This window comes from Teleopsis dalmanni, chromosome X (assembly GCF_002237135.1).
Source record: "Teleopsis dalmanni isolate 2A chromosome X, ASM223713v2, whole genome shotgun sequence".
Taxonomy (NCBI): Eukaryota; Metazoa; Arthropoda; class Insecta; order Diptera; family Diopsidae; genus Teleopsis; species Teleopsis dalmanni.
The window spans coordinates 14,747,114-14,764,020 of record NC_051848.1 but is presented as its reverse complement, the minus strand read 5'-3'; the positions used below and the strand labels follow the sequence as shown (position 1 = coordinate 14,764,020).

The 16,907-nt window shown below is 32.6% G+C and overlaps 2 protein-coding genes across 2 annotated transcripts; both read left to right on the top strand.

Annotated features, from left to right (window-relative positions):
* The first annotated feature begins 4,388 nt into the window (after positions 1-4,388).
* Positions 4,389-5,482, top strand: LOC119661814. The gene is made up of 2 exons (XM_038071311.1): positions 4,389-4,461; positions 4,557-5,482. The coding sequence occupies exons 1-2, from the start codon at positions 4,415-4,417 to the stop codon at positions 5,125-5,127; spliced, it is 618 nt and encodes a 205-aa protein (XP_037927239.1). The 5' UTR covers positions 4,389-4,414; the 3' UTR covers positions 5,128-5,482.
* A 4,590-nt stretch (positions 5,483-10,072) lies between these two features.
* LOC119661809 lies at positions 10,073-11,185 on the top strand. Its single transcript, XM_038071298.1, has 2 exons — positions 10,073-10,164; positions 10,260-11,185. The coding sequence occupies exons 1-2, from the start codon at positions 10,118-10,120 to the stop codon at positions 10,828-10,830; spliced, it is 618 nt and encodes a 205-aa protein (XP_037927226.1). The 5' UTR covers positions 10,073-10,117; the 3' UTR covers positions 10,831-11,185.
* Positions 11,186-16,907: the final 5,722 nt, after the last annotated feature.

Sequence of the window (16,907 nt, the reverse complement as noted above, 5' to 3'; positions counted from 1 at the left end):
CCAGTCGCAGCATCAGCTTCACTATTTGAAGACACCATTTGTTTTAATTTCTGGCGATCCATTATTAAGCTTTGGCAATGGACTAAACTACTCGGACTCTGCTTGTAGTAAAAGTTGTTTCTTGCTTTCTATTGAAAATAAATTGGTTGGTACGATATACCTCTAGCAAAGAACCTGATTTTCTAACACACAATCAGACTGATTGATAGTTTTTAAATATTTTTCAATTGAAGTTAAATTTAATTCGAATTTTGACTTCTATTTAGCTTGCTTATTTAAATATACAAAATTCATTCAATTTACAGAAATTAATATTTTTCCCAAATACTGAGGGGGGAAAAGGAAATAAAAGTAAGAGACCTTTAAGTCTATTTTCTTTGTGAACCATAACATAGATTGCTGAAAAGAATCTATTTGGGAAAATTCTTTATCATAATTTACAGTATCGACAATTTCCAAGATTTATATAATTTAATAATAAATAGGGCATCAAATTTATCAATATTTAACATACTGAAAATTTTTGTTCATTTGAAATGTTTACAATTAGAGGTGTTTTTGAATAAACTTTTCTTAGAAACCCTACAAGCTGGAAAATATATTGGACTCTTTGGTATTAAAGTCCTTAGCGATACCACTTAGTGCAATTAATAGGGTGTGATCGCAAATCACCAATAAGGTGACTATAACTAAGTATTCCTGGTTCTGCTCCCAATCAGAAAATGTTTTTTCCCGGGTTTAATAGTCACTGATCCATCAGTGTCACAATAATTACTTTAAATCATTACTATTACGAACTGTTACGATAATAACGAACTACAAAATTTATAAGAAATCTCTTGGAAGAATTGTAGCAGGCTCTTCTTACCTTACAGATGTTGTCTTTCCGAAAAGTTATTTCTGTTTTTACCATAAAATCGTTGTATACGCGGTTGATGACAATTTTGATGACAGTCTGGATCTTCAGTGGTGAATATGTGCATATTTTATCGAATTCGTTATCTATCTCGATTTGTAAACAATCAATGCGCTCAGAAGCCCAGAACTTATGGAACTCCCTTTCGGTTTCAGTGAATCAATGGATTGTTTCTATTTAAATACATTTTATAAAAATGCGTTGTGCGCTGTAGTTGGTAATATAATCCGATATAGTCCGATTGTCAGTATAAAATTTTTATTGTATATAATTTTTACACTTTAAATTTGACCAATAAAAGTTTTCATTACTTTTAGCTTCTAATTTTATAGGTTCAAAGTCTTGAGACTGCCACTTGTAGTCCAACAATTATACTGACTTAAAAACCAAAAACAATTTTGCTTAGGTATTAAATAAGACATTTTGTTATTATATTTCACTACTATTCAAAAATCGATCTATAAACATTTATAGTCGTTTTTTCTTTTGAAACGACTACATATTTCTTTTGTATAGAAGATGTTTCAATAATGTGATTGCCAATATGACTACGTGATATATAATTATTAGCAGTTTAATGCAGCATTAGATCTGTTTTCAATTTTTTAGCCATCCATGATCACATCCATGAAAGTGAAACCTTCAGCGTTTTGATACCAGACCTTTGTCCAACCATCTGTATTTACTTCTTGTTACTGTTTGGTATGTGGACATGGATTAATGTCTGTTGATTGACTTGTCCAAAGTCTGCTTTTTCAAAATTTAGAGCTTTGAATTTTTGTAACCCTACTTTATTGATCTGCGCTACTTTTCGGCATACAAATCCGTTGATGGCATGATTTAAATAATTTTAAGGGGATCTGCTGACTTTAAGAGTAGCCGCTGCACTTGAAGCAACCAATAAAGAGTTTTTTTCTAGTAAAATTTTTTATATTATCTTATCTGCTGCATTCTAGGACTTATGGTGTTTTTATAAGGTCGTAGTAACATTTGCTTATTGATTGGGTTTTCACAAGGGGAGAAACCCTTTTAATAATAATATAAGAGAATCAATAATAACTACGTCCTCTGATAGTACTAGTAATTGAAATAATTTGATTTCAGTTTATTTCGTATTTACCTGTCATTCCCATATTTATTTATCTCACTTTTATTTTTCCCACATATATTAATATTTCATCGCAGACAGATCAAGTATTTGCTGTTTAAACATTGGTCCGACAACTTTAAATAATTTTATTCGCAAATTACCTGACTTCATAACAGATAAGTAATAGTAGGTTTTTTACTTAATGAAAGGTTTCAATGTGTCCACTACATAAATAAATAGATCATAAGGAATATTCGTATGGAAATAACACGTTCTAGAATAAGAGTAGATTAAACACAAAGTCCAGAAAGTCCAGGTTTACAATCTGTGATAACAAGTTTTATAATCAGATTTTAATCCAGTACTCTTGTTTTTATTTTTAAGTTATATATAAATAATAATGACACTTCAAATATATTTGTTTTTTATGACAAAAAAGAACAGTCAAATCAACTTAATAAAAAATTTTCGATAAAAATTTCTTAATATTTTCATAAGAATTTGACTGATATATATACTGGAGATCCTATGAGAAGAAGAGAAGCCAATCGTCTCTCTAATGTAATCAGGAAAAAAATTGGCAAATATAATAATGATAAATGGTGCGAATTTCTTTCAGGAATTGATACAGGTAATAAAACCTTCTGGGCTTTGAACAAGTATTTTAGGCTTAAACGTAAACCGGTAGTGCCGCCTATTTATGTAGCTACCGGCATGGCTTTCTCAGACATAGCCAAAGCTGAGGCCTTTGCAGATTCTTTGGAGCTGCAATTTCAGCCCAATACTGATAGTGACTATAATTCTCTGGTAGAAGAAAATATTGCCGAAGAGGCTGCTAATCTTAGGAACCTGATGTCAGATGAAAGCATCTTACAGTGTTCCAGAGATGAGATTAAATGTATTATTTCGAGTCTAAAGACCAGATCGGCACCCGGATATGATAATATCAGTAACAAATGCCTACGTAATCTTCCAGAAGATGCAATCCAATGCATTGTTAACATCATCAATTGCATGCTTAGGCTTGGCGAATTTCCAAAGGCCTGGAAGTTGGCCTCAGTCGTAGTGTTTCCTAAACCGGACAAGAATCCTTCATTTCCGCAGAACTGGCGTCCTATCAGTCTGCTCCCAACTATGGGGAAATTGGCAGAACGTGTAATCCTGACTAGGCTTAAAACAGCGGTAAATGCCCTAAATATACTTCCTGACGAACAATTCGGGTTTAGGGATAATCTCTCCACGGAACTACAACTAGCCAGAACTGCGCAGCTGATACAAACCGCTCTAAGTAAACGGGAGTCAACCGGGATGATTATATTTGACATAGCCAAAGCTTTTGACAAGGTCTGGCATGATGGTCTAATAGTCAAACTAGCCCGTTTTGGGATCCCTAGTGGTTTGACTAAAATCATTGGTAGCTTCCTGCAAGAAAGGTCCTTCCGTACTAAAATTAATAGCACTCTTTCGTCCGCCCGATCAATTGTAGCAGGTGTACCTCAAGGGTCGCCTTTGTCTCCCACATTGTTTAATGTATACACGGCAGACATCCCCACCTTAAGTCCCACATCAATGGCGCTTTACGCAGACGACACATGCTTGATCTACTCGGATCGGGATGCCATAAATGTAAGCAACACGTTACAGGGAAATATAGACCTTATGGTGGAATACTTCCAAAAATGGAAGATTAAAATTAATAATGACAAAACCAAGGCTATATTTATAACTCGAAAAAGAAGACAGCATCCTCCAAGAGTGAGCGTTTGCGACACGGATACGGTGGGAGGATAACATAAAATATCTGGGGGTCACTTTTGACAAACGGTTCAATTGGCTTAAACATTTGAAATACAAACGGAATAGCTGCTCTAAGATTCTACATTTATTAAAGCCGCTATTTAATAATTATCACTTCAACTTTAAAAACAGAAAGTTACTTTATACGCAAGTAATTAGACCTGCACTTCTGTACGGATGTGTTACATATAGCAAAGCCTCAAATACCACCTTAAAGCAATTACAGATAGCTCAAAACCTGGCCTTAAGAAAACTGTTTAAGATTCCATGGTACATTAGATCAACGGACATACTTAGAGATCTTAGGATTGACTCAGTGAAAAAATATATCAGAGACAGAGCTTTAAAATTATTCACTAAAGTTGATACGCTACTTAACCCCGCCATAACAATCCTCAAGTCCACTTCTGGACTCTCAGGAAGATATGCTGATTTAAGGTCCGTCATCAACTAAAAGACAAATAAATGATATGATTTTTTAGCCTAGTTAAAGCCTAGTGTGGGGTAGTGATTAACCCCCCAGTCATTATAGAGTAAAAGTGCGTAATAGCACTAACTCAAGAAGAAGAAGAAGAAGAAGATATATACTATATTTTTGTATCAAAATAATTATGTGGTTATTTAAGAAATTATTTGGCAAATCAAACGTGGAAGAAAGGTAATTAATTTTTATGAAAATTATAAATTAGATTAATATTCATAAAAACTTTTTTCTCTAATTTCTTTTTGTGATTAATCTCCGTAATACCACAGCCGGAACACAGAAGCATCTGGAATCGATGCAATACCAAATACGGACTTAGCAGGATCGAGCTGCAGTTCGCAATCTCCTCCAATTGAACAGGTAACGATGGTGTGTAATGAGACGTCAGTTTCGGACAGTAATTTAAGTATCCGCGGTAGTGTCGTTTGTGATGATCTACCACAAAGGCAACTATTACCTGTAGAAAAGACAGAGCTCAAGATAGAACACGTTTATAATTTACGTAGTCGTAGCAAAAATTCAATTTCAGAGAGCCTTAATGTAAATGAAGAAGGTTTAACTTCTCGAGTTGTGAATGATGAAAAGACAATCTGTGGACAAAAACAATCCATTCATGCTCAAGATCTTGGTAAGCGAAAGAAGGATGAATTCACTCAAAATGGTGGTGGTGATACTATAAGCCGTTCGGTTGTAATAAATGAAACAAAAGTTGAGAAGAAACTCAATATTGCAAAACGTAAAAGGTGTAGCACTGATGAGGCTGCAACAGCTAAAAGGATACGTACTGAGGACGAGGATGGAAATGATGCTTCCAATATGGACACAAGGGATGCTGAATAAGAAGAGTAAAACTTGAAATATAACTAAAGTAAAAGTCCACCTTAATAAGTATTTATTTTCGTATATTTAGAGTTAGTCATATATAGAGTTATAATTTAATTCTGGCATTAAAAAAATTCTTTGTCAATTTTCTGCAAGGAAAGCTTTTTTCTCAATAAAGAAACTTATTGCCACCTACACACCTAAGGTAAAGTGAAAGGTTTCAACAGGTTTTACAGGATATATATAAAAGGGATTATGGGGTGTAGGATTGCTAGCAGGCTATTGTTGATCATATTTAACAAAAACGAATCCTTCCTACTTTAAAAAATATGACGTGGACAGACATTTACCACATTCTGAAAATTATATACAAAAAACTAACAATTTTGAACATTGTTTCAATTTTATATACAATATATAATTTTTAAAATAAAAAAAAAAAGTGTTTTAATTGATGTTTAAAACGATTTGAATACAAACATTTTAACATAAAAGTCGATTAAAAATTTCAAAAGTTATTCGCCATTTTCTAAATTTGTCCGGAATAGTGGTTTTTATTAACAAGTCAGAAAAATCTTTTTTCCGAAATTATTATGTAAAGTTTAGAGTGCAAATCTATGTAAAATTGTACAAATTTTATTTTAAAATTAAATATTAATGCTATTAAATATTAATTTATTTAATTTTATATAAAAGTCTAATGTCGAATGTAGGACTGCTGAGTACTTATGTATCATGTGATATGTAGCAGTCTATTAAACTGCTAATTTTACATATGATACCATATTGCACTGATTTGACATTATATGTTTTCTGAGTACTTTTATATTCACTATTATATGAATATTGTGGTGGCAAACAGACATTTTGTGCATAAATACAATCCTAATCACTTTGGTTTTATTTATGGATATTTCATAATCAAAAATGATTTTAGAAACATATATAATGACGAACGAGTAGCAACATTGAGTACTTTGAATTTGCTTTGGCTAATCAAGATTAATCGTGGATTTCTAATGGAATGTGCGGATACGGGTCTCCTAAGGCAAGTCTTCTCAACCCGTACAAGTTAATAAAGTTGCACCATGTAGATCCACTTGAGATTGTAGTGCAATTGTAGTGAAATTGTAAGAATTTTGAATATATTTTATTATTGGTATTCGTTCTACCCTCACTAAATAGAACACTACATAAATAAACGCGATAGCATCCTCTTTCATTCCATGAACTTCACTTGTATTGATATTAAAGGAGTGTCTCATATATAAGATTGTTTTGTAAAAATGTTTGCAAATAGAGAACAATTTGGTTATCTAGAAACCATACTTTTAACAGATGTCAATAATGTAGGAAAGAAAATCGCACTCTTGAGATATTACCTTCAACTTTCTTCCCAAAACTGAATCAAGTCTCTGAAAATGTGAAATCAGTATTGAAATTGGGTTAAGGTAAAACTCAATAATAACTTTATCCATAATCAATGCAAGAAACTAATTAGAAATACTTCAATTCGGTGAGTTAAAGCTACAATTGGCTGAGTAAAAATTAAATTGGTATTATTTTGTATAATCCATTAGTTTTCGACCTACAACACAGTCAAAACTTAATTACCTCGGGTAAAAACTCCTAACATCGAGAACAATTATGAAACCATATGATTTAATAAGAAAGACAATAATGACTAGTGGAATAGTGGATTAATTACGTTGATTTATTTAAAATTTTAGGCATTTCCATTTCAATCTTATAGCAGTCTTATATACTAAAGACGGACACACCTACTTTTAACCTTACAATTTTTAACTTGCAATTTTTAACTTCAAATTTTTTACTTCAAATTTTTTACTTCAAATTTTGAACTTCAAATTTTGAACTTCAAATTTTGCAATTTCAAATTGGAACTTAAAATTTGTGAACTTTAAATTTTGAACTTCAAATTTTGAGCATAAGAAATATTGTACAAAGTTTATGAAATTAGAAAAATATAAAAATACATAACTTTATTTCCTCTTCCGTTTAATAGGAACCACTGAGTGATGTTCTTCTTCAGTATATTTCCTTTTTCTAACGCGAGGAAGTTGATCGACATTTTCTAGTAGTAGCTTTTCGTTCCTCTTCCTAGATTTTGCAATCTTTTTCTTTTTACAAGTTTCCTTCCGTTTCGTCTGGGTGGGTGTAGGTGGACTTACGCGCTGTTTCTTGACCTTCTTGTTGACCTTCTTCTTGGGCTTAGCTTTTTCATCCTCCATTTCGGTCCTAATGCACTTAACGTTTTCACGTTCCTTCTTCATAACTTTTACTTTCTTTTTTGTGTCTTTTTTCGCTTGAGTCTTTCTGGCTCTTACGGCATCTGTATTAACCTTACCCTTACCACATTTTCCACTTAACAACCGTGCCGTGACAGAGCGTGTAACAATAATGGAGCGTCTAACAGTAATAGATTTGCATCTAACTGCTTTTCCAGTCGCAGCATCAGCTTCACTATTTGAAGACACCATTTGTTTTAATTTCTGGCGATCCATTATTAAGCTTTGGCAATGGACTAAACTACTCGGACTCTGCTTGTAGTAAAAGTTGTTTCTTGCTTTCTATTGAAAATAAATTGGTTGGTACGATATACCTCTAGCAAAGAACCTGATTTTCTAACACACAATCAGACTGATTTATAGTTTTTAAATATTTTTCAATTGAAGTTAAATTTAATTCGAATTTTGACTTCTATTTAGCTTGCTTATTTAAATATACAAAATTCATTCAATTTACAGAAATTAATATTTTTCCCAAATACTGAGGGGGGAAAAGGAAATAAAAGTAAGAGACCTTTAAGTCTATTTTCTTTGTGAACCATAACATAGATTGCTGAAAAGAATCTATTTGGGAAAATTCTTTATCATAATTTACAGTATCGACAATTTCCAAGATTTATATAATTTAATAATAAATAGGGCATCAAATTTATCAATATTTAACATACTGAAAATTTTTGTTCATTTGAAATGTTTACAATTAGAGGTGTTTTTGAATAAACTTTTCTTAGAAACCCTACAAGCTGGAAAATATATTGGACTCTTTGGTATTAAAGTCCTTAGCGATACCACTTAGTGCAATTAATAGGGTGTGATCGCAAATCACCAATAAGGTGACTATAACTAAGTATTCCTGGTTCTGCTCCCAATCAGAAAATGTTTTTTCCCGGGTTTAATAGTCACTGATCCATCAGTGTCACAATAATTACTTTAAATCATTACTATTACGAACTGTTACGATAATAACGAACTACAAAATTTATAAGAAATCTCTTGGAAGAATTGTAGCAGGCTCTTCTTACCTTACAGATGTTGTCTTTCCGAAAAGTTATTTCTGTTTTTACCATAAAATCGTTGTATACGCGGTTGATGACAATTTTGATGACAGTCTGGATCTTCAGTGGTGAATATGTGCATATTTTATCGAATTCGTTATCTATCTCGATTTGTAAACAATCAATGCGCTCAGAAGCCCAGAACTTATGGAACTCCCTTTCGGTTTCAGTGAATCAATGGATTGTTTCTATTTAAATACATTTTATAAAAATGCGTTGTGCGCTGTAGTTGGTAATATAATCCGATATAGTCCGATTGTCAGTATAAAATTTTTATTGTATATAATTTTTACACTTTAAATTTGACCAATAAAAGTTTTCATTACTTTTAGCTTCTAATTTTATAGGTTCAAAGTCTTGAGACTGCCACTTGTAGTCCAACAATTATACTGACTTAAAAACCAAAAACAATTCTGCTTAGGTATTAAATAAGACATTTTGTTATTATATTTCACTACTATTCAAAAATCGATCTATAAACATTTATAGTCGTTTTTTCTTTTGAAACGACTACATATTTCTTTTGTATAGAAGATGTTTCAATAATGTGATTGCCAATATGACTACGTGATATATAATTATTAGCAGTTTAATGCAGCATTAGATCTGTTTTCAATTTTTTAGCCATCCATGATCACATCCATGAAAGTGAAACCTTCAGCGTTTTGATACCAGACCTTTGTCCAACCATCTGTATTTACTTCTTGTTGCTGTTTGGTATGTGGACATGGATTAATGTCTGTTGATTGACTTGTCCAAAGTCTGCTTTTTCAAAATTTAGAGCTTTGAATTTTTGTAACCCTACTTTATTGATCTGCGCTACTTTTCGGCATACAAATCCGTTGATGGCATGATTTAAATAATTTTAAGGGGATCTGCTGACTTTAAGAGTAGCCGCTGCACTTGAAGCAACCAATAAAGAGTTTTTTTCTAGTAAAATTTTTTATATTATCTTATCTGCTGCATTCTAGGACTTATGGTGTTTTTATAAGGTCGTAGTAACATTTGCTTATTGATTGGGTTTTCACAAGGGGAGAAACCCTTTTAATAATAATATAAGAGAATCAATAATAACTACGTCCTCTGATAGTACTAGTAATTGAAATAATTTGATTTCAGTTTATTTCGTATTTACCTGTCATTCCCATATTTATTTATCTCACTTTTATTTTTCCCACATATATTAATATTTCATCGCAGACAGATCAAGTATTTGCTGTTTAAACATTGGTCCGACAACTTTAAATAATTTTATTCGCAAATTACCTGACTTCATAACAGATAAGTAATAGTAGGTTTTTTACTTAATGAAAGGTTTCAATGTGTCCACTACATAAATAAATAGATCATAAGGAATATTCGTATGGAAATAACACGTTCTAGAATAAGAGTAGATTAAACACAAAGTCCAGAAAGTCCAGGTTTACAATCTGTGATAACAAGTTTTATAATCAGATTTTAATCCAGTACTCTTGTTTTTATTTTTAAGTTATATATAAATAATAATGACACTTCAAATATATTTGTTTTTTATGACAAAAAAGAACAGTCAAATCAACTTAATAAAAAATTTTCGATAAAAATTTCTTAATATTTTCATAAGAATTTGACTGATATATACTATATTTTTGTATCAAAATAATTATGTGGTTATTTAAGAAATTATTTGGCAAATCAAACGTGGAAGAAAGGTAATTAATTTTTATGAAAATTATAAATTAGATTAATATTCATAAAAACTTTTTTCTCTAATTTCTTTTTGTGATTAATCTCCGTCATACCACAGCCGGAACACAGAAGCATCTGGAATCGATGCAATACCAAATACGGACTTAGCAGGATCGAGCTGCAGTTCGCAATCTCCTCCAATTGAACAGGTAACGATGGTGTGTAATGAGACGTCAGTTTCGGACAGTAATTTAAGTATCCGCGGTAGTGTCGTTTGTGATGATCTACCACAAAGGCAACTATTACCTGTAGAAAAGACAGAGCTCAAGATAGAACACGTTTATAATTTACGTAGTCGTAGCAAAAATTCAATTTCAGAGAGCCTTAATGTAAATGAAGAAGGTTTAACTTCTCGAGTTGTGAATGATGAAAAGACAATCTGTGGACAAAAACAATCCATTCATGCTCAAGATCTTGGTAAGCGAAAGAAGGATGAATTCACTCAAAATGGTGGTGGTGATACTATAAGCCGTTCGGTTGTAATAAATGAAACAAAAGTTGAGAAGAAACTCAATATTGCAAAACGTAAAAGGTGTAGCACTGATGAGGCTGCAACAGCTAAAAGGATACGTACTGAGGACGAGGATGGAAATGATGCTTCCAATATGGACACAAGGGATGCTGAATAAGAAGAGTAAAACTTGAAATATAACTAAAGTAAAAGTCCACCTTAATAAGTATTTATTTTCGTATATTTAGAGTTAGTCATATATAGAGTTATAATTTAATTCTGGCATTAAAAAAATTCTTTGTCAATTTTCTGCAAGGAAAGCTTTTTTCTCAATAAAGAAACTTATTGCCACCTACACACCTAAGGTAAAGTGAAAGGTTTCAACAGGTTTTACAGGATATATATAAAAGGGATTATGGGGTGTAGGATTGCTAGCAGGCTATTGTTGATCATATTTAACAAAAACGAATCCTTCCTACTTTAAAAAATATGACGTGGACAGACATTTACCACATTCTGAAAATTATATACAAAAAACTAACAATTTTGAACATTGTTTCAATTTTATATACAATATATAATTTTTAAAATAAAAAAAAAAAGTGTTTTAATTGATGTTTAAAACGATTTGAATACAAACATTTTAACATAAAAGTCGATTAAAAATTTCAAAAGTTATTCGCCATTTTCTAAATTTGTCCGGAATAGTGGTTTTTATTAACAAGTCAGAAAAATCTTTTTTCCGAAATTATTATGTAAAGTTTAGAGTGCAAATCTATGTAAAATTGTACAAATTTTATTTTAAAATTAAATATTAATGCTATTAAATATTAATTTATTTAATTTTATATAAAAGTCTAATGTCGAATGTAGGACTGCTGAGTACTTATGTATCATGTGATATGTAGCAGTCTATTAAACTGCTAATTTTACATATGATACCATATTGCACTGATTTGACATTATATGTTTTCTGAGTACTTTTATATTCACTATTATATGAATATTGTGGTGGCAAACAGACATTTTGTGCATAAAAACAATCCTAATCACTTTGGTTTTATTTATGGATATTTCATAATCAAAAATGATTTTAGAAACATATATAATGACGAACGAGTAGCAACATTGAGTACTTTGAATTTGCTTTGGCTAATCAAGATTAATCGTGGATTTCTAATGGAATGTGCGGATACGGGTCTCCTAAGGCAAGTCTTCTCAACCCGTACAAGTTAATAAAGTTGCACCATGTAGATCCACTTGAGATTGTAGTGCACAACATTGTGTCGGGAGAAGTTGCAATCAGATTGACTGAGTCGATCAATATTTGCTGCAAGTATTTTAAAAAAATACTTCGTTAATAACGCTATAAGCGGAAGCTCCAATGTAAAGCCGTACTTGCCTATCTAAATCTAGAACAACAAACAACAACAAACAACAACAGAGCAAATAAGCGCTTTCAATAAATTATTTTTCTGTTATAAACAAAACAAATAAAATTTACATAAAAACACAAAGTCTGAAATAAACATGAAAAAGGAAAAGCTTTTGAGAAATCGTTTTAGAAAAAACGTCTAAAGAGAATAAAAAATTGAAAACTTTATAAAAAAAATTTGCATATGTCAACAGGGAGGAGGATTCAAAGATTTATGCTGGCGAAGCAATATATTTACCGCCCTTCATCCTCCCACATTTTTTCGTGCTCGCAACTCGAAACAAATACAAAGTTTTTTTTTTTACTTTGCCAACAAAACCATTTTTGAATATAAATTAAACACGAAATGTAAACAAATAAAAGAAAATTGAAACAAAATTGAAAATTGAAATGTTTAATTATCAGCGGCAATAAAACCACACAAAAGCATGCAAAAGCATGCTACAACAATAATAACACCAACACCAACGTAACAGGAGCAGTAATACTGCATGCCAAAACAAAATACAGCACTGAGATCATGTTAACGCCTTCTATTTGCATTAGCACACACACACGCACGCACTCTAAAGCTCTCTACACTGTAATACATATACGTATGATATAGTTGCCGATAAATAAAGGGACGGCCGGACGGACGGACGGACAGACAGGCAGAGAGGCAAGTAGGTGAATGCATTTTAAAACAGTCAGTTTAACGCTTAAGTGGGTATAAACAACCAGCGTAGTTAAGCACACAAATCAACAAGCGCGCATACACTTACACATAAGTATGTAGGTATGCACCGCGACTACCTAACTACCCTTCTAACTGGTCTTAGACAATTTACCAAGCAAGTTGCTTGCTTGCTTGCTTGCTTGCTTGCTTGCTGTTTAATGTGTTTCTGTTTCGATTTCTTTTTTATGCAAACATATTTATTAATGCCGAAGAGCAAACAAACTGTTAAGCATTATGAGTTTCACATTTAATGAACTCAGCTTCGACCGCCCTTTTCACATCCGCATCCCGTTTCCAATACCTTCTCCTGCACACACAAAGCATTTAATAATGTTTTTCACATTTTCACATTTCAGCCGCCAATTTCCATATAAATCCTTTCATTTGTGAGTTTATTTGTTTGCAGATCTCTTGATCGGAAAATGATGTGCCCTCAAGGTTCAGGGTTTGTCTGAACTAAGTAGAAGTCAAAAAAAGTCATTGCAGTAAATTACTCGCACTTTGCCACAAACTTAATGATTTTTCATCAGAATATGAAAAGCTGGTGCACAAGAGCTAGTAATTATGTGCCTGGACTTACCATAGACGTTAAGTATACTAGATTCTCTTGTTTCGGTTTAATACTGGATTCAAAGCATAATTGTTAATCAAACGTTTGAGAATGGGTAAAGAAAGCAAGTATAGCTTTCTACATCTGTTAGAAGAAAATTGGAATAAATTGGGGCTTGCGTCCTTAAAATGTTAATTGAATGCACACTGCGGTTATATGCGCAACACTCTGATACGTCGCGCTGGTCTAGTAGAAAAGTACTCCAAAGACAAAATGCTCGTAGTATTCGTGAAGACTCTGGAAGATATAGTGAATAACGAACGTGTATGCTACAGCATGTTCGAAGCCTATAGAACTATGAGCACCTCAATGACGGAGCTAATATCGCAAAGGAGTGGATACGGGCAAGCCAAATGGAAAGGATATAACTATTAGCATGCGTATATGCTGCAGCGGGAATAAAAAAACGCCGAATTTAATAGGTTTAACTATTCACCGACGATTAATATGCTTTTTATGGGCTATCGAACCGTAGTACAAAATCAAAGCTCGTCAAGTAGTAGGTTATACTTCCGCACAACTTGATGAAACTATGATAATCGAAATCTGTTTACACTTCTTACGCAACATTTTTGGTAGATCTTTACATAGGACATGCGCTAGGATATATAACTCTTAGACTTTCAATATGAATTATCTCAATTTAGCCAGAGCTGTGTATTTGCATAGAGAGTAAGTATTTAGTTAACTTTCAACACGTAACACTAAACTCATAGTAGAACTGTAAAACCGTCCAAAGAAATGGAATAAAAATTTTGGTTTAAATGAACCTTAATGAAAGTTGTACATTAGTTGATGATGGTGACAACCAGTCGTTCTATACCCAACACCCCTTGTTGTGAAATATTATCAGAAATAATAGCAAATACTATGATAACAACAATAACAACAACAACAACAACATATCATTACAATTACATTGCAATATAAACAATCCAAATGACAGGTTAATAATGTCATAAAACTAAACCATGAAACTCACCGAAACACCACAGTTTCACATTGACTTCGACTTCGGTTCAATTTGTGGCAATAACTTCCCCAGTAAGCGAAAATTCCTTACAATTTTCGTTGTTGTTGTCGTGTGATTGTGTGATTGTGTGGTTATGTATTTATAGTACGTGAAACATGTAGAGGGTTAAATGTTGGTCACACATAGGACTGACTCAGTACTGTTCCTTGCTGATATGGGAAACATTCTATCAGCTAAGTGCTATTCCCGCTGTTACTGATGGTTTTGCTACAGCTTTTGTTGATTGCTGCTATCCCTGCCACCAGTGATGGTCTTGGTGTGTTTGTTGTTTATTAGTAGATAAATTGTCGATGCTGTAGATGCTGCTGCTGCAGATGCTGCTTAAATGCTGCTGTAGATGCTACTGTAGATGTTGCTGTGAGTGCTAAGACTGGTGAGGTCTTTGATTATGAAGTGTGAGTTGTCTGACGATGACGACGATGACGACGATGAGGTGTGAACACACCATAAAATTTTACGCTGAAGTGTTTTGTTCTATGTCGGCAGCACTTGAAGTTAATTGAATTTCATTCTTCCTTTTCGAATTTCATTACATATTTTTGGCTATAAACGGGCACGCAAATGAATATCAGCATCAGCGTAAACTTATCAGCTTCAAATTTATGAACTGCGAACTGTGAGTTTCTACCCTCGTTGAACCGCTTACCGTTGCAGATACTAGAGAGCAAAATGGTTTGATGGTCTGGCGTATTGTCGACATCGACATATTCCACACCGTTTTACGGTTTTTAGTTGCACTTAATATGCTCTTTAGTAAATCTAATAAAACGACAAACAAAGGAGAAATTAATTAAATTTGCCTCTAATTGAAAAGTTTTTAACGTTGATGACTCAATTTTGGTAATAAACCAGTAAAACACAATATCTGCTTAGGCCTCCCTCATAAGTTATGTTAACTACATCGTAGATTTCAGTGGTTTGCTTTGTTGCTTTGCTTTGTGTAGTATTTTTATAAAATATCAAAAAATAATTTCATACAAATATGGGCCAATGTGAAAAAATATCCTTGTGCCATGCACAAATACTTCCAAATTGTTACAATAATACAAATTTTTTCCTCTTTTGGCTTTACGGGGACAAGTTTCGATAGCCAAGCCACTTTAGCCCAACTGTCGCGACGCATTAAAAGGATTTTCTGGAAACGTGATGCTCACGTTTTTTTTTTAAAGAAAAATGAGGAAACCAACGAAAAAAACTTTTAAAGTAGATTTTTTACTTAAGCTGAGGACGCATGTCTTCCACGCAGACAAGCCAAACATCTCCTCAGTGTCTGACAAATGTCTGGCAAAATAATTTGTCAAGGTTTCGCATAGCTTTGCGCAAAACTGCAAGGAAAATTGAAATAAAAATATATAAATACGTGTGGAGAAATTGATATATCAGAAAGGAGGTGTGAATTACCACTTAATAAATTTTATATGACCGCTGGGAATACACGGTTCTATATAGCATGTAAACATTATTTCATTTGAATGAATTTCACATTCGCATTTCAGCAGCTCTTGGTGAGCCTGTTGCTTCGCAAGGACATCAAAGCAACTTGGGAAGTACTTTCCACCGTCAACTTGCTTACCTTAGCACCCTAACTCAACCTTTCGTATGCACATACCACGCACTTATAGATACAAATGTACGTGTATCCTGTTTAGAATGTGCTGGGTGGTTGGGTGGTTGACTGGCGTTTTTAGCTGTTTAACCCTGAGTTTGTCTACCGAGTCAACAGGTAATTTTATTCTTTCTATCCACAGATTTTTCTTATTGCTTGTGTTTCCTTGTTATAAGTTAATAATTGAATAATTCATAAGAGTTTTTATGAGATTTCTGGTGTTTTGGTAATAAAATCTTATGACATCATTAAATTAAGTTCACTTCATTTTAATAGAAAAATTCTGATTTTATGCAATTTGCGACAAATGTCACATTAGGTAGAGAGTTGGAATAATTTAATGAAATCTCGGTAAGTGACATGTAGTACATAAAAAAGATATGCCAAAAATTAAACACTCTCTAGTAAGTAAAAATCTTTTCTTAACCATTATATAACAGTGCCCTATGGCACTGTTATGGCACATCTCTAAAGTGGCTCAGGTCTAATAGTTTGAACAATTGATTCGGTTTAAAACCCAGTTTATTTGAAACTAACATCAGGATTTCAATTAATTCGATTTATAGTTAATTTCTGTAACACTAAAAAATCAGGAGTGCAGATTTAAACATAAATTGATGGAGTATCGGTTCTCAACTCAGTTGTATAGTAGTATAGAACAAATAAATATTGTTTTGCTGGATTATCAAAAACACTACGAGAATAATAAAGAAAATAAAAAATATAATATTTAGAAAGAATGATGGAGTTCCAGTTTTTGTTTACATAACTTGCTTAGTTTTTTATGTTAACATAACTTGCTTAAAAACAATTGATTTAAAGACCTTAAAGTCACTGTACAAAGTACCAATAT

Excerpts from the sequence above, each read along its gene's own strand:
- LOC119661814 (XM_038071311.1), top strand. The coding sequence starts at position 4,415 with ATGTGGTTATTTAAGAAATTATTTGGCAAATCAAACGTGGAAGAAAG. Across the intron at positions 4,462-4,556 it reads AAATCAAACGTGGAAGAAAG|CCGGAACACAGAAGCATCTG; the intron begins GTAATTAATTTT and ends GTAATACCACAG.
- LOC119661809 (XM_038071298.1), top strand. The coding sequence starts at position 10,118 with ATGTGGTTATTTAAGAAATTATTTGGCAAATCAAACGTGGAAGAAAG. Across the intron at positions 10,165-10,259 it reads AAATCAAACGTGGAAGAAAG|CCGGAACACAGAAGCATCTG; the intron begins GTAATTAATTTT and ends GTCATACCACAG.